This window comes from Pristiophorus japonicus, chromosome 5 (assembly GCF_044704955.1).
Source record: "Pristiophorus japonicus isolate sPriJap1 chromosome 5, sPriJap1.hap1, whole genome shotgun sequence".
NCBI classification, from domain to species: domain Eukaryota; kingdom Metazoa; phylum Chordata; class Chondrichthyes; family Pristiophoridae; genus Pristiophorus; species Pristiophorus japonicus.
Genome location: NC_091981.1, coordinates 257,023,653 through 257,040,148, shown reverse-complemented (window position 1 = coordinate 257,040,148; position 16,496 = coordinate 257,023,653). Strand labels below are relative to the sequence as shown.

Here is a 16,496-nt window from a genome sequence, read left to right as displayed (position 1 = left end):
GTTTCATTTTGTGCTTTGGTTAAACTATGCATTAATTAGATAATGTGAACTTGGTTAAACTATGCATTAATTAGATAATGTGAACTTGCATATGAGTTAGATTAAAATATTCAACTTAAATGCAAACTATAAATTGTATGCAGATAATTGTCACTTTCAGGACGGACATCACAACAAATCCTTTACTATCACAGCATCACTGGCTCTCATTTATGACATCATCTTTATGAATGCACATGTAATTTATGTCATTGCACATTGTGTAAAATATTGCTGTTTAAATGAAAACTGAGGAGATCCCTTGGACTGGTCTAGAATTTTTTAAAAGCACTACCCTTTAATATATATATGAGAGTACCCTGCTGCAAGATGAATTTTTGTGAGAAGCACTCAAAGTATTTTGTGGGTGTATATGCATACATTCCATGTGGTTATCTCGCACCTTTACTATAAATTTCTGTCAGCACTGGAACTATGTCCACTGTGTGTTGTCATTGATCTTTATACAGGTATTTCTGTCTATCTCCTGCTACACAGCCTGTGTCACTCATCTGAACATGCAGCAACCAGCAAAAGAGAAAAGAATGCCTCCGATCTCTGCCACCTTTTCCAACAAGAGTTTCAGAGAATCAGCTACATTTTTTAATTCATTCACGGGATTCGGGCGTTGCTGGCAAGGCCAATATTTATTGCCCATCGCTAATTGCCCTTGAGAAGGTGGTGGTGAGCCGCCTTCTTGAACCGCTGCAGTCCAGGTGGTGAAGGTACTCCCACAATGCTGTTAGCTAGGGAGTTCCAGGATTTTGACACACCGATGATGAAAGAACGACGATATATTTCCAAGACAGGATGGTGTGTGACTTGGAGGGGAACTTGTGGGTTGTAGTGTTCCCATGCATCTGCTGCACCCTTGTCCTTCGAGGTGGTAGAGATTGTAGGTTTGGGAGGTTGTTACTTGTTAACAACACTATAACATTTTGGACTTGACCTTTGCACCTAGAAACAGCAATGACCCTTTAAAGTGCGCCTTGGGGCATTTTACTACGTTAAAGGCGCTGTATAAATACAAATTGTTGTTGTTGTTGTTGTTGTAAGTCCACTATTGTCAATCTCCCAATTAAAAGCAGTACTAACATGTGGTGCCTACCCACTCTATGCAAATTTGGCTGACTCAGAGATGGGGCCAGTGCATTGTCAGGCACATGCAAATATCCCACCACACAACAGGCACCTGAAAGGAGGCAACAGATGTAAACCATAGCTGTGGATTGTACAAAACTTGAGGCTGATACTCCAGTGCAGTACTGAGGGAGTGCTGCACTATCGGAGGTGCCGCCTTTCTGATGAGATATTAAAATCGAGATCCCATCTGCTCTCTCAGGTGGACGTAAAAGATCCCATGGCACTATTGCGAAAAGGAGCAGGGGAGTTATCCCCGGTGTCCTGGCCGATATTTATTCCTCAATTAACATAACAAAAACAGATTATCTGGTCATTATCACATTGTTGTTTGTGGGAGTTGCTGTGCACAAATTGGCTGGCGTGTTTCTTACATTACAACAGTGACTACACTCCAAAAAATACTTTGTTGGCTGTAAAGCGTTTTGGACATCCTGTGGTCATAAAAAGCACTATATAAATGCAAGTCTTTCGTTCAAAATGACATGCTTTTAAAGCTCCTAATAGTCAGCACTACTTATTATCAAAAGTGTGAGTTTTGTTATTTCTTATTTAGTTTACCATTTGCAGATTTGGAATTTATTACTTTTCAATGTAATAAAGTGACAAAAGTAATTAAATGATTGCACTTGATCATTTTTCCATGGTACTTTTTATAAAATGGGTATTGTCTGTATAACTCTATGACAACAGCACCCAGAAGCGAGACAATAGGAACTGCGACATTATAAAGTGCAAAAGAAAAAAAAGAAAAATGACAATCTCGCACAGACATGCTATTAATACATTTAAAAAAGCTGCACAAAAATACATCAGAAATAGCAAAAATAAAAACCTCTGAAACATCCACATGACAACCCAACCCCTATTGCCTGTATATTCATTCAATTACAATCTGCACCTGTAATACTACTCAGTGGCACATTGCACAAAGTAGTTCCTGCATTTTTTTGTTTCTATTAATTTATGCCAAAGATTTTCACAACTTAGTCATGAATATTGATTCGTCATTGTACAAGTGGAATATCATATGTGCCCCAGTGTAATGTGACATTAATGCTCGAGTAATGTTCTACCAAGCACTATTGACATGCGCTTTAAGCAAGCTGCAAGTAGGCACTAATGTACTGCTATTGAATGGAGAAAGATAGATTTTTGCATGTGTGTCCCCAAAAACATGCAAGCAGTTGCATTCTTATCCTTCTGGCTCTGTGTTTACACTGGAAATTTTAACAGAGGGTAGTTTCTTTAATATTAGCAGGTTTTATTATCTTTGGACAGGTTCCTCTTGTTGGCTCTGTGTTCCTTATTGTGAGTTTTCTGATGCTCCTCCGGGACCTGGATCTCTCTTACTGCTTCTTCACTCATTCTGAACCTCCTTCAAGACTGAGGTCTTTGATTCTGCTTCTCTGTTCCTCATTGCAAGAGTTATAGGTCTCCCAGTGCTGCCTGTCACACTCCCTCCCATAATATAACTGTTGAATAGTTTTGTACATTTAAAAAAATCTTACAATAGTGAAAAAGTGACTGGATAAACCAGTAATGCCATTTCTAAAATTCCTTAGGGGCATTTAAAAGTTAAATGTTTTGCTTTAAAACTTATTTTCCCTAGCAATGCAGACAAGCAAGTACCATGAAATATTGCAGTTTTTCTTTTTCTCCCCTCTTGTCCCAGAGTGTTGACTCTTTGCTGGTCTACAGCTCCATGGCACTGGTCGCCCTCTGATACTTTGCCCAACTTGCCATTACTCATGTGTAATCATTGACAGTATGTATCAGCAGGTTATTTGACTGTGGAGTAAATTATAGTAAATTAGTCTTTAATTGATGTCCCCATATACAGTTTGAGCAGGAATCACTATATGCTGCCGTTCAAATGTGTCGCTCTGATGTAATGTTTACAGTCTAACTGGGCATTAAATGTACGGATGGCTCTCTGGGTAAATGCACCACCTGGTATATAACTGGGACACACAGATCAGGAAAATCACAAACTTGATCACTGTGAAATTAGAGTGCTACAATTGTCCTCAGAAGTCCTCAGCTAGTGAGATGGGGAAAGATCAGCCATGGTTCCTGCTCCCAATGATTAAACTGTGAACCTTTTGTTGAACACTATGTGTGTAGACATCATTGAGGACAGTGTTACATCTGGCACTGATGCTCTCCCTAGCTAAATAGATTCTGGACACTCATTTCAGGTCTGACACTCGAAAAATAGCTGGGATTATGAGATTGCCACTTCTTTTTAAATCCAAAATTGGACAGAAGGTAGCATAGGGGTGATTCAAGATGAAGGACCATGGCTTTTTTGAGGTTTGAGTGTCAGTTGTTTCAATGGTAGCCCTCTCACCACTAAGCCAGAAGATTGTGAGTTCAAATCCCACTACAGGACTGACACTTTAGCACAGTAATGAGGGGGTGCTGAATTATCAAGGTACAGTCTCTTGAAGTAGACTTTAAATCAAGACTCCAGTCTCCTTATTTCCGTCACATCTATTCTGACGACGTCACCTTCCATACCATATGTTTTCCTTTTTCCTCAACCGAGGATTCCGGTCTCCCATGGTTGACATGGCCTTCGACCGTGTCCATTCCATTTTCCGTACTTCTGTTCTCACCCCTTCCCCTTCCTCCCAGAATCACGACAGCATTGCCCTTGTCCTCACATTTCACCCCATCTGCCTCCACGTTCAACGCATCATCTTCCATCATTTCCGACACCTCCAGCGTGATCTCACCAAACACATCTTCCCCTCCCCTTTCAGCATTCCGAAGGGACCGCTCCCTCCGCGACAGCCTGGTCCACTCCTCAAACACCCCATCCCCTTCCCACAGCATCTTCCCATGCAAGTGCAGTAGATGCAACATCTGCCCTTTAAGTTGTTCCCTTTCCACATTCCAGGGTCCCAAACATTCCTTTCAGGTGAAACAGCGATTTACTTACACTTCTTGCAATGTAGGATTGTATACTGTATTTGCTGTTCACGATGTGGTCTCCTCTACATTTGGGAGACCAATTGGGTGACTGCTTTGTGGAAAACCTCTGTTCAGTCTGCAAGTGTGACCCCGAGCTTCCGGTTGCCTGACACTTTAATTCTCTGCTCCACTCCCACTCTGACTTCTTTGTCCTCGGCCTCTTCCTTCTTAGGCAGACCCTTGGAGTTCAGGATGACTTGCTTCCACACTAACATGAGTTCTAAGGTGGCTGATGAGTCCATTGCGGGATCTACAGACTCTACAGGCGGGACAGGTGGTGGTTGGAGGGACGGGTGGATGGAGTGCTTGGTTTGTCGTACACTCTTTCTGCTCTTTGTACTTGATTTCCACGTGCTCCCGATGAAAAGACTCAAAGTGTTCAGCGCCTTCCTGAATGCTTCTTCTCCACTTTGAACAGTCTTGGGCCAGGGATTCCCAAGTCAGTGGGGTTGTTACATTTTTTCAAGGCGGCTTTGAGGGTGTCCTTGAAGTGTTTTCTCTGCCCTCCTGGGGCTCGCCTGCCATGATGTAGCTTGGAGTAGAGTGCTTGTTTCAGGAGTCTAGAATCGGGCTTGCGAACTACGTGGCCCGTCCATCAGAGCTGATTGAGCGTGGTCAATGCTTCGATGCTGGGGATGTTGGCCTGAAAGAGAACACTGACATTGGTACGCCTATCCTGCCAATGGATTTGCAGGATTTTGCGGAGGCAGTGTTGATGCTTTGAGGTGCCTATTGTACATTGTTCATGTCTCTGAAGCATAAAGGAGGGTGGGAATCACTACTGCACTACTGCTCTGTAGACCATGAGTTTGGTGTCGGGTTTGAGATCTTGGTCTTCAAATACACTTTTCCTCAGGCGACCAAAGGCTGCACTGGCTCACTGAAGGTGGTGAACGGTATTGTCATCGATGTCTGCCCTTGCTGACAGGAGGCTCCCAAAGTATGGAAAGTGGTCCAAAGTCTTGTCGTGGATTTTGATGATCAGGGGGTAGTACCGTGAGGCGGAGGCAGGCTGGTAGAGAACTTTTGTCCTACTGATGTCTTTCTCTTACACTATTCCAATGAAGCTCGAGGAACAGCACCTCATTTTTCTATTAGGCATGTTACAGCCTTCTGGGCTCAACATCGAGTTCAACAATTTCAGACTATAACCTCTGCCCCTATTTTTTCAAATGGCAGCTGTTGTTGATTCTGCTAGACCCATATTTTGTTTCTTTACTGGTCCCATTACCATCTCCTTTGTAAAATCATATATTTTGTCATCTAATCACTCCTGCCATCTATCCATAGACCTTCCCTTTTGTTCTTTCCTCTCTTCCTCCCTTTCCCTGCCCCTACACTTGCTTCAAATCTGTTACATCTCTAACATTTTCCAGTTCTGACAAAAGGTCTATCGACCTGAAATGTTAACTCTGTTTCTCTCTCCACAGATGCTGCCTGACCTGCTGAGTATTTCCAGCATTTTCTGTTTTTTACTCCAGTTGCATGTTCGGGTAGACGTACAAGATCCCATGGCACTCTTAAAAGTTCTCACAGTGTCCTAGCCTACCTTTCTCTTAAACAACACCACCAAAAACAGAATTTATGGTCATTCATCTCTGCTGCTTTTGGGACCTTGCTGTGTGCAAATTGACTGCTTCATTTGCTTACAAAAACCACGGTGACTAAGTTTCAAAAAGTAATTTGTTGGCTGTGAAGTGCTTTGAGATGTCATGAGGACGCGAGGGGAAACAATTCTTTATTTCTTGGCAGAAAATCATTGAAAACGTTCATAAGTAATAACTTCAGGTGAAGTAAATGGAAAAAATGGTTGGTTTGCAATTTTAAAATTTCCAGACAGCTCACAAGCTTCCAAAAGCTTCTTCGGCTGGCAGCCGGGAGGTCTATATTTAAATACACTATCATTACAGAATTGCCTCCGCAAGATCCTGCAAATCCACTGGGAGGATAGATGCACCAACGTCAGTGTTCTCGATCAGGCCAACATCCCAAGCAACATTCGACCAGCTCCGTTGGGTAGGCCACATCGTTCGCTCTACTCAGAGCTCCTACATGGCAAGCGAGCCCCAGGTGGGCAGAGGAAACATTACAAGGACACTCTCAAAGCCTCCTTGATAAAGTGCAACATCCCCACTGGCACCTGGGAATCACTGGCCCAAGAACGCCCTAAGTGGAGAAAGAGCATCCGGGAGGGCGCTGAGCACCTCGAGTCTCATCGCCGAGAGCATGCAGAAAATAAGCGCAGGCAGCAGTAGGAGCATGTGGAAAACCAGACTCCCCACCCACCCTTTCCTTCAACCACTGTCTGTCCCAGAATCTAATTCCCGTATTGGACAGTCACCTTAGAAACTCACTTTTAGAGTGGAAGCAAGTCTTCCTTGATTTCGAGGGACTGCCTATGATGATGATGATATTACAGAACCTGTCTGGTGTCCTCTGTTTGTACTTTTAACCTTCTCAAAAAAGAACAGCTTGACTTCAGAGTTAAGAGCTCTAGTTTGCCCCAAGGTGACATGCTGGGCTACCAAGTGACCTTAAGACTTGAGTATCAGAGCAGGGAGAACTTACTACAGTTGTACATGATCTTGGTGAGGCCTCACCTTGAATATTGTGTACAGTTTTGGTCTCCTAATCTGAGGAAGGACATTCTTGCTATTGAGGGAGTGCAGCGAAGGTTCACCAGACTGATTCCCAGCATGGCAGGACTGACATATGAAGAAAGACTGGATCGACTTGGCTTATATTTACTGGAATTTAGAAAAATGAGAGGGGATCTCATAGAAACATATAAAATTCTGACGGAATTGGACAGGTTAGATGCAGGAAGAATGTTCCCGATGTTGGGGAAGTCCAGAACCAGGAGTCACAGTCTAAGAATAAGGGGTAAGCCATTTAGGACCGAGATGAGGAGAAACTTCTTCACTCAGAGAATTGTGAACCTGTGGAATTCTCCATCACAGAAAGTTGTTGAGGCCAGTTCGTTAAATATATTGAAAAGGGAGTTAGATGTGGCCCTTATGGCTAAAGGGATTAAGGGGTATGGAGAGAAAGCAGGAATGGGGTACTAAAATTGCAAAAATGATCAGCCATGATCACATTGAAAGGAGGTGCAGGCTCGACGGGCCGAATGGCGTACTCCTGCACCTATTTTCTATGTTTTTATGAATAGAGAAAAGTAGCTGAGCCAAAAGTACAATATGCTTTAACGATGTCGTAAATGAAAAATAATTCTCCCTGTTGGCATCTGAAAATTGCATTTACAACAAGAATAAAGAGTTTGGAAGGGAAATACCATTTGAGCCTGGCCTATTGCATTAGTTGAGCTTGCCTCTATCGCTCTGCAGCCTGCCCATCCGTGGATGGACCGCGATGTTATGTAAGCACAAACACACCTTCCACAAAGAGATTGAGCTCCTGGCTCAGACGCAACCTAACTTGGAGAGAGAGAGAAAAAAAATCTCCCTTATCAACCCACCACCCCCTCCTCCCTTCCAAAAAAAAAGGCCGCTCTTGATTGGCGCGGCTTGGGGGAATTGCCGCTGCCCATAGGTTCGCACGGCTGTCACTCTCCGCGCGTTTGACGGCACAATGGACGGTTGTCAGGTTGGGTTGAGAGGTGGGCGGGGGCAGCGGAGTGTGAGAACCAGATCCTGGGCAGCAGAGGAAAGCAGGAGCTTGGCGGCGGGTATCTGGGCACAAACCGTCCTGCAAACTCACCCTCTCTCCACAAAACACACTCTCTTTTATTGGAACCTTTCTGTTTTAAGTTTTATTGTGTCGTTTTTTCCCCCCACCAAAAATAAGAACCTATAAATGCAAGAATGGACACATCCGTTGAAGACATAACGCAGACGGACAAGAAATTCCTGGAGAATCTGTCGGGCAGCGGCAAATCCATCGGCGTCCTGACCAGCGGAGGGGATGCGCAAGGTACAGAAAAAAAACAGTATCAGAGTTGTGGCTGAGGGAATTTGCTCACCCATCTTTTTTTTAGGCTTTCCGGAGGAAGGAGACATCAAATGTGTTGTGCAAATGTCTTTTTTTTGTTTAAATTGTATTGATTTTATGTTTTTAAGAGCGGTGGGGACAGCTAGCCACCCACCCATCTCGCCTGGTGAATGAATGCAAGAGGAGGGTTTTGCCGCCTTGCATTTCCTCATCTTGCATGTTCCGGACCGCATTGCGTTGCTTTCGGTTCGACACATCTACTAAATCTCATCTTTGGCCGATCTGAAAACTGCCACTCTGCCCATTTTGCTGGAATTAAAATAAAAAACCTAACAATATTTAATGTTTAAAAAGACCAAAACATTGTCGCCAGGTATACGGATGTCTTGGTAACACACAGTCGTGTTTGTCTGGAACCATTCTGAGCTATATAGAGAGAGAAGTTAGAATTTTGGGGGGGGGGGTAATAAGTGATTTTTATTGTGATTTTGTGCCGGGTGTGTTTTGCCGGTTTGAATGTTACCCATGCTTTCTCTTCCCTCTCTCAGTCCCGTTGGGTTTAAGATGCAGTGACACGGAAGAGCGCCGGTACGTGAGCGAACCCGTGTTCTTGCGCATCGCAGTTTCCGCCTCAATCTCCAGGGGCGGTGTTAGAGTTGAAACGTGGAAATGCACGTACTCATTTTCAAATATAAACTTTGTTTTAGGTTAATTTTCATAATGGACCGCAGCTAAATCCACATTAGGTTGCCTCCAATTGGGGCTCTCACTCTCTCCTCTTACTCTCTCCAGTGGAAAGTAGAAGTGAAAGTAACCACTTGGAGGAAAGAAACACCCAGATCATCCACCGTGCTACCCGCATTCAGTGCTCCTTTTTCTCTGGATGGTTTACGTCAGTCTCTCTGCAGTGTTGCGACCAGCATCTTTTTTTGCGTGTTTTTTTTTTTGCCCTCCCCTCTGATTTATTTGGTCGCACTTGTCCAAACGCCCCTTAATCTCGCCCGTCTTCATTGCAAAGGGGTGACCTTGAAATTGATCGCTCCCATCAGTGGTGAAAATATTGTAACCTTTACTGTACAGTTTCAAAGGCTCATTTTTTCCACAAACCGTTCTTGGACAATTTAACCGAGGGTTTCCTTCTCCAGTGTCTTGTGAAAATTAATAACTTAAAAGCAGCAAATATGTGTTTAGCAATTTACAGTTACTCTATGTTGCGAGCTTTAAGGCCAGCACATTTATTATTTGAAGCAAAAAAACTGCTAAGATAGGTGATCTCGACCACGGGGGTGCCCCAGAGTAGCGAGAGAATGTCGGCCAAGATTCCCAAATTCCGATCATACCCGGGTGCCCCTTTAAAAAGATTGTATATGTGTAATTACTGGATAAGTCAGAATCAGGAATAGCTGTTAAAATAGCCGGCCTAAATGTGACTCCAGACCGACAGCAATGACCTCTGAAACGGCATAGCGAGTCACTCGGTTGATTTAAGAAGGCGGCTCACCACCACCACCTTCTCGATGACAATTAGATGGGCAATAAATGCTGGCCTTGCCAGGGGAAGGGGAGATGGAGGGTGGGGGAGATGGAGGATGTGAGAGAGAAGGTGTGAGTTCGGGGCCCAGAAGAGGCAAGGGCCCAGGGGCAGCACGGGCCAGCCCACACTGCAAAAAATGCACACTAGGTATGTGCAGCATAGCAGGTCTCCAGTCGTCTTGGTTAACCCTTGCCACTGGACCAAGACCTAGCTCTGTCAAGCTCGTGTGGTGGCTGGTGTACAACAGCCACCACACGTTTAAAAAAAATCCACGCACCGGCATTTTCCGCCCTTCAACATGTTGTTTGGGACCTGGAATATTAGGTCCTTCACTGAAATATCTGTGAACTTACCTTTTTTTGGCATGGAAGCAAGTCATCCTTGATACGAGGGACCATCTATGATGATGATGACAGTAATTGTCTAGACCTATACGTAAAGAGTGGCCACTTGGGTGAGGTGCCAGAGGCCTACAATGCTTGTGAAACCTCAGGCGAGAAGAGTAGGTTAATCTTGGTCGGGGGTGGGTGGGGTGGGATTCTACTTTTCTAGTTAGTTGTTTTAAATTTGTATAATTTATTTTAGTGGGGGGGAAACCAGGAAGTTGGCAAATTTCACACACTCCTCTTGAGTCAGAATGTCGTGGGTTGAAGTTGCAGTCCAGGACTTGAGCGCACAATCTCGGCTGACACATCAATGCTGTACTGAGGGAATGATGCACTCTGGGAGGTGCCATCTCCTGGATGAGATATTAAGCTGAGGTACCTGTCTGCCCTATAAGACGGAGGTAAAAGATCCCATGTCACTATTTCGAAGAAGAACATGGGAGTTCTCCCAGGCAGCCTGTCTAACATTTAACCCTCAACCAATATCAGTAAAACAGTGAAATTGGTCAATTATCGCATTGCTGTTTGTGAAACCTTGCTACGTGCAAATTGGCTGCTGTGTTTCCTTTCATTACGGTCCATATTTATTTGATTTAATTTGTTTCAGTACACAGCACAGCTAGCTGCAAGTAAAACTAACCCTAACATTGTGACTCAGTTCCAACTTCAAAAGTAAACACTGACGGCAGCGTCACATTTCCATTTCTCAGGGGCCCCTGTTGGGGTGTCTCCAAAAGAGAATAGTGATTCAGTGACAAAAGTAATTTAATAGTTATGAAGTGCTTTGGGATGTGAAAGAGGCTATATTCCATGCAAGTCCTTTCTTTCAACTCTGGGATTTGGGTCTGTATCAAGCCCAAATTGATGGTACAGAGGTCTCCTCTCTCTGCTAGATCTGAGAGCTCTATATGAAATTAGTTTTGGCAGTGTTGATTACGCAAGCATTGGAAAATGGAACTGCCTTAATTTGTCACTGAATCACTATTCTCTGTTGGAGACACCCCAACAGGGGCTGCTGAGAAATGGAAATGTGACGCTGCTGTCAGTGTTAAGTTGGAGCTGAGTCACATTGTTAGGGGGATAGAGACAGTTTTACTTTGCTGCTAGCTGTGCTGTGTACTGAAACAAATTTAATCAAATAAATATGGACTGTGGGAGTAATGTAACATTCAATGATTAGTGAAGTACTATTGATACTGTAGTGGTAATCAGAGCACCTAAAACTCAAGTATATTTAGTTTAAATGAAAGCTCTCATTATCGGTTCTCTCTTGCTTCTTGGTCCTAGTCTGGTTCACTAAATACTTTTGAATTTGAAATCGAGCATATTTTTTTTGAAGAAAGTACAACAAGGTATTACTGTGGTCTAATATAACTGCACTATTAAACTCTATAGCATATTTTGTAATGCCAGCAGAAATTTTAATGACTTGCCTAAAGCTTGCTGACTTGATAAAACACCAGCTGTGTTTTGTTGGTCCATCATTATTGTAATAAATGTTATTTTCTTTCAGCAGTAAAATATGTTTCATTTGGATCCATATTGCTTAAACGTGCATAGCCTAATACATTTGCTTCCAGGCCTCTGCAAGAGCTACTTCTGAATCAGTTATTAGGAGGTGCACAGTACTTGTCTAAATCTGGACACATACTATACTGGGTTAATGTGTACTGAATGTGATAACATTCATGTGCACTAAAGGGAATATCAGTGCTTGGGTTAGTCATCTGTTGATTGATGCATTTTTTTCTTTTATATATTTGTATTTTTTTTGGTAACATTTTGAGGGGAGAAGGACAGTTTATCTGTATCGGACAGCTGTCCTTGGATGAAGAAGGTAGCCTGGTACAGGTTGAACCTTCCTTATCCGGAACCCTCAGGACCTGCCCTGTTCCTGATGTGTCTTTTCTGGACGAGGAGTGGTCACGTTAAATGGGATGGTACAGGTACTGAGCAAGGTGATATCTGGGCTGGCTGGCTTGGGGCTGGGAGTGCGGCAGAGAGATCATGGGGGCAGGGGACTGGATCATGGGGTCAGGTCAGCGATTGTGGGAGTCGGCAGCGAGGAAGGACTTTAATTTGTTCATGCCAAGTTTGCTGATGATACAAAGATGGATGGAAAGCAAATTGTGAGGAGGACACAAAAAATCTGCAAAGGGATATAGACAGGTTAAGTGAGTGGGCAAAAATTTGGCAGATGGAGTATAATGTGGGAAAATGTGAGGTTATCCACTTGGGCAGAAATAATAGAAAAGCAAATTATAATTTAAATGGAGAAAAATTGCAAAGTGCTGCAGTACCGAGAGAGCTGGGGGGTCCTTGTGAATGAAACACACAAAGTTAGTATGCAGGTACAGCAAGTAAACAGGAAGGTAAATGGAATGTTGGCCTTTATTGCAAAGGGGATAGAGTATAAAAGCAGAGAAGTCCTGCTACAACTGTACAGGGTATTGGTGAGGCCACACCTGGAGTACTGTATACAGTTTTGGTCTCCGTATTTAAGGAAGGATATACTTGCATTGGCGGCTGTTCAGAGAAGGTTCACTAGGTTGATTCTGGAGATGAGGGGTTGACTTATGAGGATAGGTTGAGTAGGTTGGGCCTATACACATTGGAGTTCAGAAGAATAAGGTGTAATCTTGAAACATAAGATAATGAGGGGGCTCGACAAGGTGGATGCAGAGGATATTTCCTCTCAGGAGAAATTAAAACTAGGGGACATAGTCTCAGAATAAGGGTCCGCCCATTTAAAACTGAGAGAAGAAATTTCTCTTCAATAGGGTTGTAAATCTATGGAATTCTCTGCCCCAGAGAGCTATGGAGGCTGGGTCATTGAATATATTTAAGGTGGAGATCGATAGATTTTTGAGCGACAAGGGAGTAAAAGTTTATGGGGAGTGGGCAGGGAAATGGAGCTGAGTCCATGATCAGATCAGCCATGATCTTATTGAAAGGTGGAGCAGGCTTGAGGAGCCAAATGCCGATTTCTGCTCCTATTTCTTATGTTATTATGTCGGAGTTCTGCGCATGCGCCACCCGGTGGCCGAGAATGGGTCCGGATAAGGGAGTTCCAGGTAAGGGAGATTCAACCAGTACCTTGTTTCCAGGTCTTTGCCAGAGCTGCTATTGACTCAGTCCTTCAGAGGGGCACATGTGCTGCATGGGTTGACTCATAATATGAAGTAGAAAAGGCCATTTGGTTGATCAAGCCCATTCCCTCCAAGCACTTTATATAATTTGCCTTATTCTCAATTCTCTCTCACCCACCTAGATGCCAGCTGCTCAGTCGACCACTGGAAAACGGTTAAGAAGATAACATCTCTTTGATGTTTTCTCCTCAATTATAGGGAAACTGAGGCAAGCTGTAGAATATTAATTGAGCTCTGCAGTAAACTCTTGACTAGTTTTATTCCATGGGGACTTATCCCTAGTCCAAAAAATACATTAGTAGTATTGATAAAGTTTGATATTTTGTGTCTATCCTTATAACCTTCAATTCCATCCTTAAATCAATATTTATTCAAATATTGTTAATAAAAAAAGATTTTTTTTTTCTGGGAATCTGTTGTGCATAATAATGGAGAGAAAATATATTCTGATCTTTAGACTTGCTTTAGATAGTTTTGTATTCATGTATACATGTCCTTTGTTCTGTGATCATGGCCCGAGTTAACTAATGTGTTTACATCCATATTTTTGTGAATCATCTTTTGAACGGCTAAACTGTACATCCTCAATCTTTAGGATTGGCCATTGGCTTGGTCGAAACCCTCCCCAGTGGCCGATCCTAAAGATTCGCCGATTCGCTCCCCTTTAACGCAGGGGAGATATGTGGTGACGCAGCCTAATTGTAATTCAGTGACATTGGATCTGGACTGGAGACGTCGGAGGTTGAACAATTTCCTGCTTGTCCTGAATTATAATAAGCAGGTGACGCTTGCATTTGTGCGCGCTCGGGGTCCGAACTCCAAACCATCGTTGACAGCTTCACTGAAGCATACGAGAGTCTGGGCCATACATTAAACATCAGTAAGACAAAGGTTCTCGACCAGCCTGCCCCTGCCACACAGTACTGCTCCCCGATTATCAAGATCCATGACGACACCTTGGACAATGTGGACCACTTCCCATACCTTGGGAGCCTACTATCAGCAAGGACAGACATCGATGACGAAGTCCAACACCGCCTTCAGTGTGCTAGTGCAGCCTTCGGCTGTCTGAGGAAAAGAGTGTTCGAAGACCAGGATCTTAAACCCGGCACCAAGCTCATGGTCTACAGAGCAAAAGTGATACCCACCCTCCTATATGCTTCAGAGACATGGATTATATACAGTAGGGACCCTCCCTGGTGGCCCAGTGGCCAATCCTAAAGATTCGCCGATTCTCTCCCCTTTTAAATGAGGGGAGAGACGTGGTGACGCAGATGCGCAATAACGTCACCACCGCTCCGCTGCTGAGTTACAGCGGCGGAGAATCCATCCCGCCTGCATTTCTGTCCCTCACCAGCACTTACCGCTGCACTTACTTCTGCCCCCATTATGACTGACTTCCTGGACGATTTATTAAAAAAACTACAAAGAACTGAATTTCGCGAATGAGGCGACCTCATCCTAAACGGCGGGAAAACCTGTTTGAAAACAGTAGGTACGCTAGGTTTTTGGCGGGGCTGAATTTCGGCCCTATAGAATCATAGAAATTTACAGCACGGAAGGAGGCCATTTCGGCCCATCGTGTCCGCCCTGGCCGACAAACTTCTTAATCATGCCCTTTACATTCAAGTCATGTAAGGCATGTAAAATTGCACACAGTACTTTACAACTCATTGGGAAGACCACAGTTGAAGGGCTGAACTGACTCATTGGGTGAGAAATCCGATTTGTGCCCAAAATGAGTCCAGATTTAGGTCCAGGGCTTATTTAAAATGCTGCCAGCTAGCAGCATGAGTCCAACCGGTGCCTTGCTGCCACTCACTGGCTGTGGGAGGACGGGAAATCAGCCAGTCCCTAGGCCGAGCTGCCTGGTGGGGAGACAAGGTGGTCTTGGAGAGGCCTTTGAATGAGTCGGCAGCAGTTTATTTTTGTGAGACCAGAAGGACCCTTCCTCCTGGGCCCCAAATCTCTTGGTGGTTGTTAATTGTTGTTTACACTGCATAGATATGCTAAGCAGGTCTTGGTGGTTGTTGCAGCGCTTAAAACAAAAACTTTGAAGGCCATAGTGGAGAAATGTTTCCATGTTAACAGCATTTGAACCTGGAGTCAATCTGTCCGAAGAGAATCATGTATTGTAATTCGTCATGTCAATGAAATTTTTCCAAAAAAATCAACAACCAGTCTAGAGTGGGAAGGAAAGATGGCAAACAGTTTGTGTTTGAGAAGCCTCTTAGGTTCCTTACCCCTACCCCATGAGCATTTTCAGCCTGCTCTTCCTGTCCTTGTGTACTTTAAAAATAGCTACATAATCCTGCTTGCTGAACAGCTACCATGATCACAGTCTCTTGCTTAGGGTCCATATTTGTCTGTGGGGGTCATTCCACACTTTCGACTCTTGAAATGTGTTTGGAGAGAGGCAAAGGAACATAGAATTTCCAGTGAAACATTAACAGTTTCATTCCATCTTATCTATCCATCTATCTCGACCGGGTTGCATTTTGCTCCCAAAGTTCAGATAAAATGTACGAATATAAAGATTACCTGTTCTGGGTTGTATCCTTTTCTTAACATTCTTTGATGTGGAACTATTTATAACTCAGTCAGAGGTTTCTATTCTGTAGGGTGGCAACAATATTTTTGGAAGTCATTTTGTCAGGGACCCTGCGAAAAGCTGATTCTGATTTCGGATTTGCTGGTCTACATATCTAAATGGAGGGGTGCGGAGGTAGAGAATGGATATAATAAAGTTGTGGTGTTACCTGAATTTCTGTCACTTGCCCCTCCATCTTTTCTGTTTTAATACTGGTCATCACCCTTATTATTTTCATTCCTTTTTGAGTTCTGCAGTTTGGTAATTTGTTGCCATAAATACACGCAAAAATAATAAATTGATCTATTTTTCCTTACCACCCACAATCCCTGGGTCCCAATCCATGCATTCTTTTGTCCTCTTGACTTTTAGAGAATACTTTTGCTGGCCCAAATCTAAATATAGTGATGGCAGGAATTCAAGCTAATGGAAACAATGTGACCCCTAGTTGTCATCTGGCTGTAGCCATTCATTTGTTAACAGCTAGAACAGAACTTCTTTAATTAAACCCTAATGGATAAGAAAGTTTTACTGTGGTTACAATTGTTTTTTTACATGAGGGAAACCAAGGGCTAAATGGCCACAAATATTTAGACATGTGAAGAGGTTTGAGTTTATCGTCATTGGATTAACTCACAGGCATCTCTTCCTGGAGGGTGGTCGTATTCCCACCAGATGTATGAAGTGGTGCAACATTGCCACCGCGTAACAAGTTCGGACTCGCCAAATTG

At 43.5% G+C, this 16,496-nt stretch overlaps 1 protein-coding gene across 4 annotated transcripts in view; it reads left to right on the top strand.

The window, feature by feature from the left end:
- Positions 1–7,795: 7,795 nt before the first annotated feature.
- LOC139264681 (ATP-dependent 6-phosphofructokinase, platelet type-like) overlaps positions 7,796–16,496 on the top strand; it is a 149,742-nt gene continuing 141,041 nt past the window's right edge. For all 4 annotated transcript variants that reach the window (XM_070881570.1, XM_070881572.1, XM_070881573.1 and 1 more), the window contains exon 1: positions 7,796–8,088. In XM_070881570.1, coding sequence (XP_070737671.1) covers positions 7,980–8,088 — 109 coding nt within the window. In that variant the 5' untranslated portion in view covers positions 7,796–7,979. The remainder of the gene's footprint in view (positions 8,089–16,496) is intronic.